The 17,046-nt window shown below is 38.0% G+C and overlaps 1 protein-coding gene across 5 annotated transcripts in view; it reads right to left on the bottom strand.

The window, feature by feature from the left end:
* Positions 1–7,550: 7,550 nt before the first annotated feature.
* GRID1 (glutamate ionotropic receptor delta type subunit 1) overlaps positions 7,551–17,046 on the bottom strand; it is an 834,382-nt gene continuing 824,886 nt past the window's right edge. For 4 of the 5 annotated variants that reach the window (XM_073353357.1, XM_073353358.1, XM_078853794.1 and 1 more), the window contains one exon: positions 7,551–8,576. In XM_073353357.1, coding sequence (XP_073209458.1) covers positions 8,148–8,576 — 429 coding nt within the window. In that variant the 3' untranslated portion in view covers positions 7,551–8,147. The remainder of the gene's footprint in view (positions 8,577–17,046) is intronic. The other variant, XM_073353360.1, reaches the window with a different exon arrangement.

Here is a 17,046-nt window from a genome sequence, read left to right as displayed (position 1 = left end):
CTACTCTGCTCCAGATCTAGTCTTCCTCATTCCAAACAAAAATCTCACCTTGTCTTTCCAATATCTCATGGATGTCCAGCTACCAACGCAACAATATGCCAACACTGAGCTCTTGATCTTCATGCCACAGCCTCCCCACCCTCTTTCTCATCATATGGACAACATCACCATAAGCATGTAATTCGGGCCCTTAATCTGAGTCATTGAGCACTCTCCCTATACCCACACCTCCAGACCACCATCATCTTGTATTCTGTAACCTCTGGCCTTCATGCAGCCAGACTTGCCCCCTTGAATATATTCAAAATGCAGCTGCTTAAACTATCTTCTGTTATTCTGACTACATCATTCTTTCTTTGTGTGCCTCCACTGGCTTCCTCTTCTTTATCATATCACATACAATCTTCTTATCTTCACCATTAGGGATCTTCCTGACTGAATCTCACTCTAGCTAGCTGTTCTATTAACTCATTTTGACATTGATTGTCACTTTTGACCCACCAATATTCCTGGCCTTCTACCAGTGAGCTTTTGTAACTCATCTGTCAGGTCACCCTGTCTGCAAAACCTCTCAAGCAGAAAAATCTGTCTAGCCACCTTTGCATCTATTTTCAAATTCCTCCTTAAAACTCACCTCTTGCTATGATGCCAATGAGGCATTGTCAGGTGACCATGTTAAGGAAAGTGGCAAACGGTAACTAGTGCTAATTGTACCAAGATATGCTTGCCTTATTGTTAACCCATCTTCCACTTTTGAGGTGGTGGAAAGCAGAATAAAAAATTATAAGTGGGCATCTGCCAATATTTTCACAGAGAATAATGAAGTGACATCACCTTCCATTTTCTCTGCCCAACTTGGCAGGAATAGAAGCTACTGATTTCAGAATGTCAATGGGAATATTTGTGCAAGGACATCTGTGACTGTTTCATTGAAGCACACTCGTGTAGACGCCACCTGTCACTGTGTGACATGGCAACATCATGTGTTTGCAATCCCACCAGGATCCCATGATTGTAGGGGTTCTCTGCAATTTTTTCTGCATTCTGCAATATTCTGCAAATTCAGAATTTTAAATTTGGGGGGAAAGTGTTTTGCATCTTTTTTCACTTCCAGGTTTACAGCCACCTAATGTGCTTCTTCAGTGTTAATTCACCTTGCTGAAAGCTGGGCAAAATTTTGCTCTCCGAGCGCTCTCCCTGTATTGTGGTACCGGAATTTTTCCAGTATTATTTGCCTCAGATTTTAAAGGAAAACTATTATAAACGTTGGGCCTGATTCTCCATTGAGTGCATGTTGTGTAGTCATTTCTACCCATGTAAAGCTACAGCATTCTTATATGTTAGCAGTTTAAATATACCTATATAATAGTGACTATTCAATATAGAAATCCTTGATTGTTGTCAGATTCAAAGCATGTTCATGAAAGCTCAGTTGCTTTGGTCAACTTGAGACTACCCAGAGCCACAGTTTATGGTCTATTAAAGCAGTGCACCTGTTCTCATGGTGGCCAATACAAACAATATTAAGACATATTGAAGTCAAATTTGAAAGCACATCAAGTTGACCTCCAACAACTGGGAAGCAACAACTCTTGAAAGACCAAGATGGCATCAGATTTGTCATGTCACCATTAACTACTTTGATATAAGGCCCATTCACACCTTTTGTGAAAAACATGAACAGCGCAAAGCAAGGATACAACATTTTGCAATGGTCATGGACAAACTTGTCTTTACGACATGTAAACATGTTTTCTATTCTGACATTTGTCTGGACTCACATAAACAGGTCGACATATAGTGTTTTCTGAATCCTCATATGTTAACATCGGCATAAGAATCCCAGTTCAGCAAAACACTTAGCATGTGGTCAACCACATCTCTAGCCCGCAACTCATTTAAAAATGGTCGTGTTTTCCTGATCTGAAGGATAATGGCTACACAAGGTTCAGAAAGATGGATTATCAGGGCCAGTGTGTCAGGATGGAGACAGTCTTGATAAGCTAATTTTTTTAATAGTTCATCATATTGTTATGCTGTGTTTCAGTACTGATGCCACATGAAAAAAAAACTTGAAAAATATTCTCTTCAGGGAAGCCTGTGTGTCTGAGATATATCTTTTGCCTGTCTTCCCCTATTCTGTATTATCGGTCAGATACTGCATGCATGAAAACGCAATCTTTGTGCTTCAGGAGTTTATTAGTCTCAGATGTGCATGCTTATCTGCTCTTCCTGCTGCATGCCTCATCTGAAATTACAGTCTCCATTGGTGTCCTCATCATTAGTTGCAGTGGAAATATCAGCAAGGAGGAAATAAAAATATTAATAATGGGCCAAGTTCTTTTAGGTTACTTAATTCATTAATTAGATTGTGAACACTTTGGGGCAGGGACTGTTTTTTTGTTCTGGGTTTGTACAGTGCCTGGCAGAATGGGGTCTGGGCCATGACTGGGGTTTCGACATACACCACAATAACTCATCCCTAGCACAGTTACATCAGGGATGAGTTTATTAGTAAAGTTTGACCTGGTAGAGCTTTTACATGAAAGTTTAGGGCTATATCCTCAGCAGGCGTAAGGGGCTGCGGGGACACAGATTTATACCAGTTGAGGATCTGGTAAACGGTTTAGAGCATTATCAAGTAAATAGTCCCAACTCTTAAATAATATAACAACATTTATCCAGTACAACAAATGCTGCTTTTATTTTGATTTTCTAAAAAGAAAAAGAAAAAAATGAGGCTACCGCTTGTATAATGGAATCTATGCTTCTGATACAGTATTATAATAATAGTTCTGCTGGACATCTCAAATAGATGCATTGTACCCCTCCCCCCCATTCATTATTACCTAATATTTTACTTTTCTTCATAGCTTTTTCTTTTATAGGTCCCCTTGCCTTTTTCCATTGGTGCAAAAGGATATGGATTCTTTGGGAAATTTCCAATTGAGTCCTCAAATGAGTTATATAGACCTAGCTCTTCGTTTAGCCATTCACAACATAAATTCAGCTAAGTGAACGGAATAAAATATGGTCTGAACGTTGTAGTTACTATACTGCCCCATGAATGTAGTCTCCTTTAAAAGAAAAGTTCCATTTGTCATTATGTCACCAACTTCTAACCTCTGTCAGAGTGGAGGTGCACCTAACTTTGAACAGGCTTTGAGAAGAAATTTGTGCTTAAACTAGTTCATCCAGCAGCTATAACTAAAATCCCTGTTAATTGGCCAACAAAGTTTCTTTCTGAATTTCATTATTAGCACTTACTTATAACATTTTCTTTTCAGAGCCAGCAGTGAATACAGATTTATAAGAAGCAGTGCTTTCAAGCTCAACATTAAGGGTTTGTCTATATGACCACTGAGCTTGTGGCAAGCCGGGGTTGGGGCAATCCCTACTTCACACTAACCCTTTGCTGCTGCTCACTAAAAGTTCCATAGTGCACTTTGAGCTAACCTGCTTTGATCTTCTACTAGTTTAAATCAGCCTGGGTCTAATGCAATCAATGGAGCTATGCTGATTTACACCAGTTGAGGATCAGGTCCTGAGTATTTTATTCTACCAGCAGACTAAGTGAAGGTGGGTTATTCTTGCTCTGCTTAGGCTTCACAAACAGTGCAGTAATGCCAGGTTATAAAAGCAAGGCAGAATGTTGGGAATTTCACTTTGCAAGACAAATATTGCACACAAGTAATTATAACTCAGCATTAAAAAAGGTCCTATCAAGTTTTATCTTTGAAATCTAAAAGCACAATTAATATTGTTTCATTGCGACAGGAAAACATGACACATTATGCAGAAATAACAGCAATGCATTCTCCAGAGCTAGTGGACTGCAAGCAAATCTAAGAAACTGAGTCACAGTTTTGTATGAAAATAAAGTATTGTTTCGAAACTAATGGATTAACAGAACAAGAAACACTACAAGTGCTGTGCCACAGATGTCACACTACCAGAAATTCATCAATAAAAGAGCACAATCAAACAAGGTATAGGCACTCAATTTCAGCTTTGCAATGTAAACATCTTGGAGAACCTGGAACACTTGGGCCCCTAGATTATCCCCATTTTTAAGCAGAACCATTACACTCTGGTACACTCCTTGGGGAGTTCTGTTTAAAACTCAAGGGCACAATATGGCCCTCATAGTTTACAGAAACTTATGCAACTTGCTTCCTCTTCATGTCTGCAAAATATTTAAAATGAAGGGCTAGATCCACTGCTGGTATAGATAGGCATATCTCCATTACTTCACTGATTTACACCAATTGAGGATCTGGCCTAAAATCTTCACTTATACTTTAATTCATCTATGAATAACTCTGTCTCTGTGTGCATATAAATGCATGAGTTTATGGTGTATGCATACAAAGTCAACATGTATAAAAATGCTTTGAACAGTCAACATTAAAATAGAAATCTAAAACATGGAAGTAATACATTCTGAATTTGCTTTGAAAATTGAAATATATTGGGAAATAAATATTTTTAATTCTCCCGAGAGAACTTGTTGATTTATTTAAATAACCTGAAACTGAAGCATCAACACATGAGAGATCTAAAAGGCTCTGTCATGATTGATGGGTTCAGGATATAACTATCTAAGTTTTTAATAAACTAATCTTCTCTAAAGAGTGGGAGACTCATTGTGAATTGCTAATTTCACAGTCTAGCCCTTGATGCAACAAAACACATGCTTAACATTAAGCAGAGACTAGTCCCACTGAAGTCAATGGCAATATTCGACATGTGCTTCACGTTCAGCATGTGCTTAAACCCATTTTTAATCAGGAAAGCACTTAAGCATGCCACTAAAGCATCTGCTTCAATGACACCAAAGCACATGCGTAAAATTAAGCACACATTTAAGTACTTGCTAAATAAGGATCATCATGGGCTTGATCCTGTACTCTATATGCCATCCTGCCAAGCACTTAAACGAGTATTTAACTTTAAGCCTTGAGTAATCCCATTGACATGAATGGGACTACTCACATGCACAAAGTTAAGCACACACTTAAGTGATTTGTAGCACCTTGCAGGATCAAGCCCAAAGCAAAGACATAATAAAAAATATCAATGCTAAAGGAGCCCCAAATGTACTTTGTTCATTCATTTCATAAATGTAGTTTAATATAAATTGTTTATGATGATGCTTTAAAACATACTAATGAAAGTTACATAATTTGTTTTCAGAAAGTAATAAAGTCTCAGTAAAATGAGATTTCACTATGATCTTTACTGCAAATAAGTGAGTATTGCCTTTTTTGTGTGTGTAAGGGATGCAGATTAGAAAGATTCTTCTGTTCTTGTTTCCTAATAGCATTGACTCAGGTCCAAGTTTTGGCCCAGATCCACAGATGCACTAAGGTTGCACTATGATACTGCAGCGCCAGTTCAACATGACCCTAAAGTCTTTTATAGCCAGCTACGGGAAGATCATAGTGGGGGATCCTCTTGGTCAATGAAGCATAGTAGGCTCCTACATCATGCCTACTCCTTGGAGGCCTGGCCAGGGGGAAAGTGCTCATGGCTGGGGTGCCCCTACAGGCAGCTGATACCCAAATGTTGTATGGGATCATTGGCAGGCATTGCAAATGAGAGGAGTCTTCAGGGCTGGGAGACCTTCACTGTACCCACACAGCCCAGGATCAGGGGAGATCTAAGGTGGCTTCTTCTGGATCACACTCATTGGTCCTCAGAAGCAGCTAAAGATCTGGGCTTTACTGTGAATTAGGGAAGAGAGGACAGGGAGGTGACCGTGAGGGACACTTTCAAAACAGATGCTTCAATGCTTTTCTCTTGTTAAATCATATATACATGTGCACAGCGTCCCAGCATGACCAATCTTAAAAACATTGTACACATGGCAGATGAACAATAGTTTCAGTAAAAATATTAAATTTGGCTGCAAATGTTCATAACTTGTTACAAATATGGAGGAAAATAATTTTTGGGATGCTGGTGTGGAATCTAAATGGACCAAATCTATCACTGATGAAAATCCAGTGACAAACATTATTGTTGTCTATTTTTAATTAGTTTGAAGCAGGAAGTACAACTTGGCCAGATTGCAGAATGTTATTGTCTACATCAGGAGGCAGCTTGACTGGAGATGCTGGAATTAATCACCACTGGAATACATCTAGCAGCAAATTGTCAACATTCCTTAGTTAAAAAGTAGTGTTGTAAGTACACTTTTTCCCTTGGGTAGTTTTTCTATCACTTTTGATTCAGTTTTAGTGTTTCTTCTCTGCTTAATCATTTAATGCAGGGCTTTTCTAAAGAAAACAATTCTTGGAAAGTTATCACCCCATAACTAGTTGAGTAATTATGCAAGCCAGTATACCAGACAATAAATTCAACTGTTTATTTCTCCAAATGCATAACCCACACTGTCTGCTTCCTCTTGGAGATATGTATGCATTTTTACTTTTGTTCAGTCACTTTTTTTTGGCCTCAATGTAGGCAGTGATTTTGCTGCACCCGATGATACTGCATTTTCCAAATGATCATGTTCTAACAATGTGAAGAAATCCAACTATGCCTGGAAATAGCAACCTTGCTATTGTGACACGTTTGAGAGGTTACTAAATTACTCAAATTCTGAAAGCCAATGTTTGCCCAGGAGCATCAGAAAGGAAGAAAAAAACCTAGTTACCTGAGCATCTGAGTCACTATTTGGGAAGGAAACAATGGTTTTGAAATGTTCATGTTAAACTGAACTGGTAATGTTCTCAGACAAGACATTAAGCTAGCTCTATGTGTTACTCCATCTTTTTCCGTTGATTGAGTTTCACAGCAAAAAACAAACAAACAAAAAAGGCATTTGATAGCCGATTATGGACATAACCATTAAATGCTTCTTTAAATAAATCAATGGAAAAAAACAGAAGCTGTGCTTATAGTCATGAATTTAGCCTAGTCATTCAGAGATATGACTTTAACAGAGAATGCTGCCTCCATTATACAGTAGTCCTTGAAACATAAAAGAAAGAAATCATACCATAGGGCTATAGTCCCTGTAACATGATCATTGCCTCACTATCAAATAAAGGTTTCAGAGTAACAGCCGTGTTAGTCTGTATTCGCAAAAAGAAAAGGAGTACTTGTGGCACCTTAGAGACTAACCCATTTATTTGAGCATAAGCTTTCGTGAGCTGCAGCTGAAGTGAGCTGCAGCTCACGAAAGCTTATGCTCAAATAAATGGGTTAGTCTCTAAGGTGCCACAAGTACTCCTGTTCTTTTTATCAAATAAAGCTTTGCCTTGTTTTATTCCTTTAAGTCATTGGTTCCATTCCACTTTAACTTGTGCACACAAGAAACAAAAAAGAGCTGATTGCAGGTTTTGCTTCATAGCCTTATCCATAACCTTATTTATCAAATATTATATATATATATATATATATATATATATATATATATATATATATATATATATATATATATATATAAATAAAACACATAAGGGTAAATTAAAAAAGCCACACAGTACGCACATAAAACACAATTCAGTAAACCTGTGCTTCAACTTAGAAACTGTGTGGAAATTTAATCCCTGTTAGAAGGAAAGAGTTCAGTTGTTTTGTTTATTGTTTGCTTGTTTATAGTTATAATTCAGGTTTAAAACATATATTACTGCTTTGCTAATATCTGCTGTTAGCTTTTCAAGCGAACTGCCACCATGGCTATGAAATAGGGTACCAAGAAGAAGGAAGTGCTGAGGAGAGTAAACTTTTACAGCAACAAATGGATAACTTTACTGCTTTAAAAACAAAAATAGTAAAACAAAAATAGAACAAATAAGGAATAAGGGTTGAAATCCATGATATTTTGTTTAACTGCCCTCAATCCCAGCAACAGGTCTTCTTTGGCACTTGAGAACGATCACAAGTAGTTTGCCTTTTTATTCATATAGAACAAAATTTACAAAGTCATTCATACATTTTTTTTTCTTTTCGTTTTTGTTTTTTTGTTTTGTTTTGTTTTTTTACTGACTTTGAAAATTGGGAATATTCAAAATACACTTTTACCCCACTTCATTCTTTCATTATTTACAGATATGTACACGAAAAATGTAAAAGTTTTTGTTTTTGTTTCAGATTGTATTAAAAAGCTCTGCTGGTTGTTTTTTTGTTTGTTTTCATTATATGGATGTTCCATGGGAAGGCTCCATGGCTTCTGGAATGACTCCCCCTGGCACAGACTGAAATGACATCGGGATAGGTGTTTTCACGGGGCTTTGACGAAACAGTCCTCCATTTGGCGATCTGTGTTTACACTGTATAGAGGGCATGGTGGCTGAGCTGCTAAGGGGCAATGGCAGGTTACTACCAGAGGCAGTTGTGAGTGTCCTGCTGGCACCATGACTTGTCTGTTCTGGTAAAAAGGTGGTGACAGAAAGTTGTGTGTTCTGGTATTCGCGTACTGGCTCCAGGGTCTGACTTGTCTGCATGCCACCAATCTCCAAGGCTGAGATTTCAATGGACGCTGGAGAGATTTGCTTGTGAGCTATGTCTTCATCAATTAAACTGTTCATACGTCTGTGGACCTGCTCCAGATTTACTTCTTTATCCTATTGAGTTAAAAACAATTGAATCAGTCCAAACAAAAATCTCTCTCTCTCCCCACACTATGTGGTGGGAGCCACTGTTTATTCATTCACTTAATTTGATTTGCTAAGGTAAAAGCTCTAGGTACGCATAACAGCTCAGTCTTAAAAACACATACCAAAAAAAAAAAAAAGTTAACTCAGTGACAATCCACAACTGAACCCCTTAAACCACTCCCTCTTTGAGGCAAAACCAGAGCTCTGGTTCCACCCATACACAGTGGAATGTCACATCAGCACCTTCCTTGAGCTACAATCTTGTCTGCCAGAACCTCAGTTTTCATTCTGGAGCAAAGAGTGAGTTTCTAGCTGTTATGGTTATGAAGAAATCCCACCTCCCAAATGTGAACGGAGTGTAATCGATACAGAGATGTCAGAGAGCCTGGAACAATAGTGCTGGCTGGGAGGTGTGAACTGCCCTATTTATCTCAGTGAGATGAACTCAGATGCTCATTCACGACAATCTAAATATCAACATTGTTAAATATTTCATTTCTCATATCAGAAAAGAGAGGAGGATCACAAAACTGTACAACATACTGAGTGATGGCTCATTTTGGGAAGCAGTTGGGAGATACAATCACATACTTTTTCACGAGTCAAGAAGGAGCCCAGCCCAAGAAGCCTACTGGGCATATTCAAGCCCTACCAATGGTGAGCCATGCTCAGGAGGTTCATGTGATCTACTTGGAGCAGCAGCTCATTCATTCATTTTTTGTTGATTCACATGGAGGTTATTTTGAGTCACATGGAGTTTATTTTGTAGGAGAAGCTTGGAAGCACACACTCACCTTTTTTATTTCCCCCAGTTTTAGTCCTGAACAAAATAGATAACAGACACAATATGACCTGAAGGTTGACAAATATGGCCTGTGTCAGAACAAAGGAAGGACTTAGTTCCAAAGTTGAGTCCTTCCACTGAGATTGCCTTGCCTTAAACTCCCTTGAGGGACTGTCAGCTCAAGCATCGCAGCAGGTTGTAGTGGCCAGGATAAAAACACAAGGGGAGAGCTGGTCTTTAAAACACAAACCAGTGAGGAACTAAAATGGGCTGCTTACTGCATCATTATTGTATTTCCCATATGTAGAATGGAAAGCAACATAAACTGCATGGCGAATGCAAGCACCAGGGTGGTGTTTTTAGAGAGGACAATGTAAGTGGTAATGTTATATACCTTCCACATATTTCATAAAGCAGACCTAAAGTATGTAATATTTTTAAAGTACAGAATTTGATTATTTGATCTCATTGAAATAGTGGCCCAGAAACAAAGCATCTGTTAGCCCACAAACTCTGGAAGAGAGAAGATCCCACTTGTATTCTAGACTTCAAAAGTGATATTGAGCTTCCATAGTGAGAATGTCCTGGGTAAAAATGTATGTGATCTGCATCTAGAGGATTCCCTGGCTGCTGAAATAGTCTCATAGGGATGTGGGTGGCTGGGTGCTAGGTAGAATAGCTTTGCAGATTCTCTGTCTTATGCCAGAGAATAACCCAGTGACCCTGGGAATGAAGGGATGTAAAACTGGCTCCAGCCCACATTTTCCCTATGGTCCTGTGCCAAGCAAAGTTCAGCTGGACTAGAGAATCTGATCCAATTACACAATAGTTCTTCAGTCATCAGCTGCCAACAGTCTGTATCTCCATCTTTTAATTAACGATGAGCCCAAATCAAAACCCTGGATTCCAAAAATTGTCAAACACTAACTTTGTGACTTGGGTCAATCTCTACTTTTCAGTACCATTTAATAACTGACTTGCTGGTCCCCCAAAGGCCTGAAGATCAGAACACATTGCTGGCGTCAAACCTGCAGGCCTAGCTCAGGCTAAACTCCTATTGAATCTATTGGGAATTTTGCTTATTTAAAGGTTAAAGGCATGGAACTGATCCAAAGCCCTTTGACACTAATGGAAGGTCTCCTAATGACTTGCATTAATTTTTTAATAGGAGCACATTTCTGGCATGCCAAACTCTTATAGCTGCTCCTAGAAAAGTAACAATGAAGCCTGACACACCACAAAATCATCACCAGGAAAAAAAAACTTTTTTGCCAAATCATTTATATATGTCATCCATTCCCAAATTAAGAAAAATCACTAGAAAATTAGAAAAGAACCCTTAAAGACAAAAATAGAATGTACCCTACTTACATTTAACAAGAGGTCTATTACACTTTTAGTAGTGTAGAAGCCCTTTTAATGACTTCCACACTTGAATTATCATTCTTTTCATTCATGAAGGTCGACAACACATTAGCTCTAACCTATTATGTGTTCTCTCTCACACACACAGTAGCTGGGTATCCAAAGGATTTGTAATACAAAGTCTCAAAGGAAGCACTGTAATGCGCCACTGGTTTGTCAGTTTAGAAAAACCTTGAAAAAATTGACTTTGGGGGAAAAGATACAGTCATTGGACTGGCTGTTTATATTGTAGCAGCCACTAGGGAACAAATGCTGTACTTAAGATGGCTAAGTTGTTTTCATTAGAACCTACACATCCTACCTGGGTCTACCACTGAAGGTCACTTGCAAGCTTTATCTAATTCAACATATGATGAGCTTCCTGCCTGGCTATGGTAACTACAGAGAGCTTATTACACCAATTCTTCATGAGCTGCCCTGGACTCCTATTCACTTGAGGGTGTACTTGTAAGGGGCTGCTGATTTGGGTCTAAAGAGCTGAAGGCTTGGGTATGTGAGAGACCACTGTTGTTGCTCTAATCAGGGGCAAAATTAGAGTGGAAAGAATGCTGGAAACTTTTTCCCTGAATATGTGTTCAGATTCAAAGATAAATTTTAATTTTTACTGTGTTCATGATATGTTCATGTCTCTTGATTTCTGCTAGTGATCTTGTAAAATGTAAAACTAATGTTAAGCAAAAATATACACCAACATTGCTTACTGGTATTTTTATGGCAATATTAATAATTAATTCTGTGCTGCTTTGTTACCTGAGTCAGGAACAGAAATAATATGACTGGGATAATGAACCAGTAGGGTGAAAATGGTAAAGTTCTAATTAGGGCTGTCGATTAACCGCAGTTAACTCATGCAATTAACTCAAACACATTAACTGTGATTAAAAAAATTAATCATGATTAATCGCAGTATTAATCGCACTGTTAAGCAATAGGATGCCAATTAAAATTTATTAAATATCTGTGGATGTTTTTCTACATTTTCAAATATATTGATTTCAATTACAACACAGAATATGCAGTGTACACTGCTCACTTTATATTATTTTTATTACAAATATTTGCACTGTAAAAATGATAAACAAAAAAGAAATAGTATTTTTCAGTTCACCTCATACAAGTACTGTAGTGCAATCTCTATCATGAAAATGCAACTTGCAAATGTAGATTTTTTTTGTTACATAACTGCACTCAAAAACAAAAAAATGTAAAACTTTAGAGTCTACAAGTCCACTCAGTCCTACTTCTTGATCAGCCAATTGCTAAGACAAACAAGTTTGTTTACATTTACATCTTATTTACAATCTCACCAGAAAGTGAGAACAGGTGTTTGCATGGGACTTTTGTAACCAGCATTCCAAGATATTTACATGCCAGATATACTAAATGTTCATATGCCCCTTCATGCTTTGGCTACCATTCCAGAGGACATGCTTCCATGCTGATGATGCTCTTTAAAAAAATAGCATGTTAATTACATTTGTGACTGAACTCCTTGGGGGAGAATTGTATGTCTCTGGCTCTGTTTTACCCACATTCTGCCATATCGTTCATGTCATAATAGTCTCGGATGATGACTCAGCACGTTATTCATTTTAAGAACACTTTTGCTACATATTTGACAAAACACAAAGAAGGTACCAATGTAAGATTTCTAAAGATAGCTAGCTCATTTGACCCAAGGTTTAAGAATCTGAAGTGCCTTCCAAAATCTGAGAAGGATGAGCGTGGCGCATGCTTTCAGAAGTCTTAAAAGAGCAACACTCCGATGCAGAAATTACAGAGCCCGAACCACCAAAAAAGAAAATCAGCCTTCTGTTGGTGGCATCAGATTATGAAAATGAACATGCGCTGATCTGCACTGCTTTGGATTGTTGAGCAAAGCCTGTCATCAGCATGGACGCACGTCCTCTGGAATGGTGAATAAAGCATGAGGGACATATGAATCTTAAGTGCATCTGGCATGTAAATACCTTGCAATGCCAGCTGCAACAGTGTCATGTGAATGCCTATTCTCACTTTCAGGTGACATTGTGAACAAGAAGCAGGGAGCATTATTTCTGCAAATGTAAACAAACTTGTTTGTCTGAGCGATCGACTGAACAACGAGTAGGACTGAGTGGACTTGTGGGCTCTAAAGTTTGACATTGTTTTATTTTTGAGTGAGGTTATTTCTTGTACATAATTCTACATTTGTAAATTCAACTTTCATGATAAAGAGATTGCACTACAGTACTTGTATTAGGTGAATTGAAAAATACTATTTCTTTTGTTTTTACAGTGCTAATATTTGTAATAAAAATAAATATGAAGTGAGCACTGTACACTTTGTATTCTGTATTGTAATTGAAATCAATATATTTTAAAATGTAGAAAACATCCACAAATATTTAAATAACTGGTATTCTATTATTGTTTAACAGTGAGATTAATCATGATTAATTTTTGTAATCGCTTGACAGTCCTAATTCTAATACTTGCAACAAACAGGCTATGAGCTATTTGAAGAGCAAAAACAAAATTGTGACTAATCTAGAATTATGAATAGATTCAAAACTTCTGTGATCTTCTCACAAACAGAAAAAGAGGTGAACGTCAACACATAAATTCTTCCTTGTGATATATTCATCGTAGCTCTTTTAAGATATAAACATGAAAAGGCTACAGACAGGGCATTCTCAGTAGAGGAGATTCAATTCAGACATTTTAAGGCCAAGGAACTATTGTGATAATCTAGTCTGGAAATCACGTCTCCAACTGGTCTGAGAGTACGAGATTGGTTACCTTTTTGACATAGTGTATAACACATCTCTTTTGAAGGCCCTTTTCCGAAAGTGTGAATAGATAAGTCATTGCATGTTTGCAACTCATTTGTTTTTATTTTGGCAGATGTTCACATTGATTTCAAGGAGGAAGGATCAGGCACAAGATCATTTTTACATAGGTGCCCAGATTATTGTGTAAGTATAAATGAACACCCTTCTTTTCTGCCATTTCATTCACTCAAAAACTCTGAGAAATTCTGTGTTAGATGTGAAATCCTGGCCCTATTGAAATCAATGGGAGTTTTGCCACTGGCTTCAGTGGGCCAGAATTTCACCCTATGTCTCCATTCTAAAGTAAAACATGTTTTGTGTGGAAAGTTTAATGAAAACTGGTTCTGCCTCTTTGAGGGTGAGAAATGACACATTCTTCCTATTTTTTAAGCTTTTTTTCTGCTCACCATCTTTTTCCCTGCAGAAAAATAACTGAAAAACCAAGCTTCAAAATTGGCATGTGAAAAGTTATCAGTGAGGATTGATGATTCGCCAATTTTTTAAAAAACTTTAAGATAAAGTTATGAGCACTTAAGGTCATGAGCCTGAGCTGGCACAACAGACAATTTCTGTAAATTATAACTAAGTTGCGACTGGAGGACAGAGAGACTGGGCACATATGTGCAGCTGGGGCCAAATTCTTCAAACAATCCCTATTCAGCGATGCACTTAAACACATGCCTACGTCCCATTAAAATCAATGTTAAGCAAGTACCTACATGCTTTACTGAATAGGGATGGATTTAAGCATGTGCTTAAGTGCTTTGCTAATTTGGGGTTGTAGAGAAGTGTGCTTTTTAAACTGCTCAGGACTCCAGCCACCTCCTGCAGAGCTCTTAAATCCTCCAGCAAAGCATTCCTATTCCTATACAACTCCTCAGCTTCCAAGCACAGCAGTCCAAGTCCTGTAGAATCTGAAGTTCCCCAAATCACAGCCCTGCTAAAAGCCCCAGCAAGACAGTGCTGCTTTCATGGAGAAACAAAGTTCCCCAAAACCGCAGCCCCAATGAGGTTTAAGGAAAGTACAGGCTCCACTAATAAAGTCAACAGAACTTGTAAACTATAAGCTTAATCAGAACTAATTGCTGTTTCTTTTTTCTTTAAGGCTTACCTAGGAAATTAAATAGAGAAAAATGAGTTAATGAAATAGTAAAAGCCAGAGAATGTAAAAGTTCAGATTCCAGGTGCTTTAATCCGGCCATTTTCCCCTTCTGTAATTCTTGTCAAATATGAAGCTTTTTGTATTACACTTTATGTCTTTCTATGTTTACCATAAAATGTACAGGCCGCATGGTGGGTTAACATTGCCACTGGATCCTTGACTTTTGCATCTCTTGATGCTTTGTGCTTTTAATTGTGCAATGCTAATGTAGTGTAGCAAAAGTCAAAAAGAGTCTTTGGGCCTATTTAATTCTATATTTGTACAGTGCCTCACAAGACAGTGACACAACCTGATTGGTCTCCGGGCACTATTGGAGTAAGGAAGATAATTAATAATAGTTAATAATTGCTGCTCAATAACTTTATTGAACTAATTATCTGAACTGAGGCTGTTCAGCAGAATTAATGGTATGGCTCATTGCAGGAGACAGTGCCTGAATAGATGTGATAAGCAACTCAGCTCCTGTCTGCAGCTTGCTATAATGATGCCATTACAAAGGGACTTTTAATCGGCTTCAGGCAGGATAAAGAGGCATAGGAGTCATCAATTGTGCAGGGAAGAGCAAAGGACAGAGAAGCAGTTTGGCTGGAGATTTTGAACACAGAACTGTGTTGCACACTGGGACTTGAAGTCTGGTTACTAGTCTGGAAGCTTTGTTTCTGTTCTTCCCACATATTTCTGACTATCTCCACTCATTTCACTTCCAAAGGTGAATAAACCTCTCCAGACTTGACTGTTTGGAGGCTGGGTCATTGACATTCCTGCAGATTTTTGCAGTTAATATGTATACGGTATATTCATTCATACTGTATATATTTATGTAATATCCATACTGATGTATATTTCTATCAATGTATGTATTCCATAGGGATATGTGTATTATTTAGATATAGCTGTGTCCATACTTACACACTATCAGATAAAATGTGTGTGCTCTCACACTTTTTTATTAAGTGCCATTAATGTCAACCATATAATGTCATTTTCTTTTACTCTCTCAATACATTCTCTTTCATTATTTTTATGACGATTATTATTACATTCCTTGAAGGTTATCTGAAGAGAATGATCAGTGAAATGGAGCAAAACACATATGTATATGGAGGATGAATATAAGTGCCTGTACTCCTCTTGATTGAGAAAAACAACTAACCACCCATTTCTGCTGGGTAAGCAAATTATCTTTCATAGAAGATTAGGGTTGGAAGAGACTCAGGAGGTCATCTAAGCCAACCCCCTGCTCAAAGCAGGACCAACCCTAACTAAATACTAATTTGAATTTCATTCTTTCCCCCAGTAAATTGAGCTAGAAGAGGGAAAGGGAAAGGCAGATTTCTGAAATATTTTAAGAAATTGATCATGAAAAACAGGTCCTGTGACTATGGCTATTGGTACCCTGACTGACAAAGTACACAGCTATGATCGCTCCTACAGAGAACTGAAGGCTGCCCTCAGGAAATTCCTTGAAACAACTAACCCTCTATGAGAACAAGTACAATTAACTAAGACTCTCTACCCGGGATAACTTGGGTATCATTTTTATTTTTGAGAGAGATTGTGATCATTAACCACCTTGTAATATAGTTTTAAGGAGTAATCAATACTCTTTATGTAGGTGTGCAGATATAAACAGTTTTTTTGTTTTGTTTTTTCAGTTTTTTTTTAAATGAGTGTTTGGAGAGAGTTTGGACAAACATGGGAATTACCTTGGATACTTTTTGCTAATTGACGTTAGCAGTGCCTCATTGACTTTGAGAGAGGAGCTGTTGAGTGAAGGATGTCTAGAAGGATATCCAAAACCTTCTGAACACAGCTAATAAAATGTCTAAGTTCTTAGCAGCATGGCTGAAGGCCGGAGATTCCTTGAGGGAGGGCTTTTAGGTGAGAATCTTTTCTTTAAGGAAACTAACACCTCTTCTTTATTCTCCTCAGACCTTATCAATGAGTTCAGTGGAATCCCCTTGACCAGGGAAAGTCACTACAGGTTAGTGAAGCTGTTTTGGACAAGTCAAAAGCAGATGAACCCAAGAAAGGTGAATGGTCAGGTGATGGATTACATAACTAATACTATGATAAAGAATGCCTACACCAAACGTATGCTAGCAGAACCACACTGGACTGAAGGGTGGAGAGGAAGGTCGCTGAGTATCAAACAATAAAGATTTAGAAAAACAACATGCACATACCCTGAGGGACTATGATGGGTGTATTGACATCTCTAGGTCGCATGCAGCCATCTCTGCCTCGAGTATT

This window comes from Lepidochelys kempii, chromosome 7, assembly GCF_965140285.1.
Source record: "Lepidochelys kempii isolate rLepKem1 chromosome 7, rLepKem1.hap1, whole genome shotgun sequence".
NCBI lineage: Eukaryota > Metazoa > Chordata > Testudines > Cheloniidae > Lepidochelys > Lepidochelys kempii.
The sequence above is the reverse complement of the archived record's forward strand: the minus strand, read 5'-3'. Positions and strand labels throughout refer to the sequence as shown.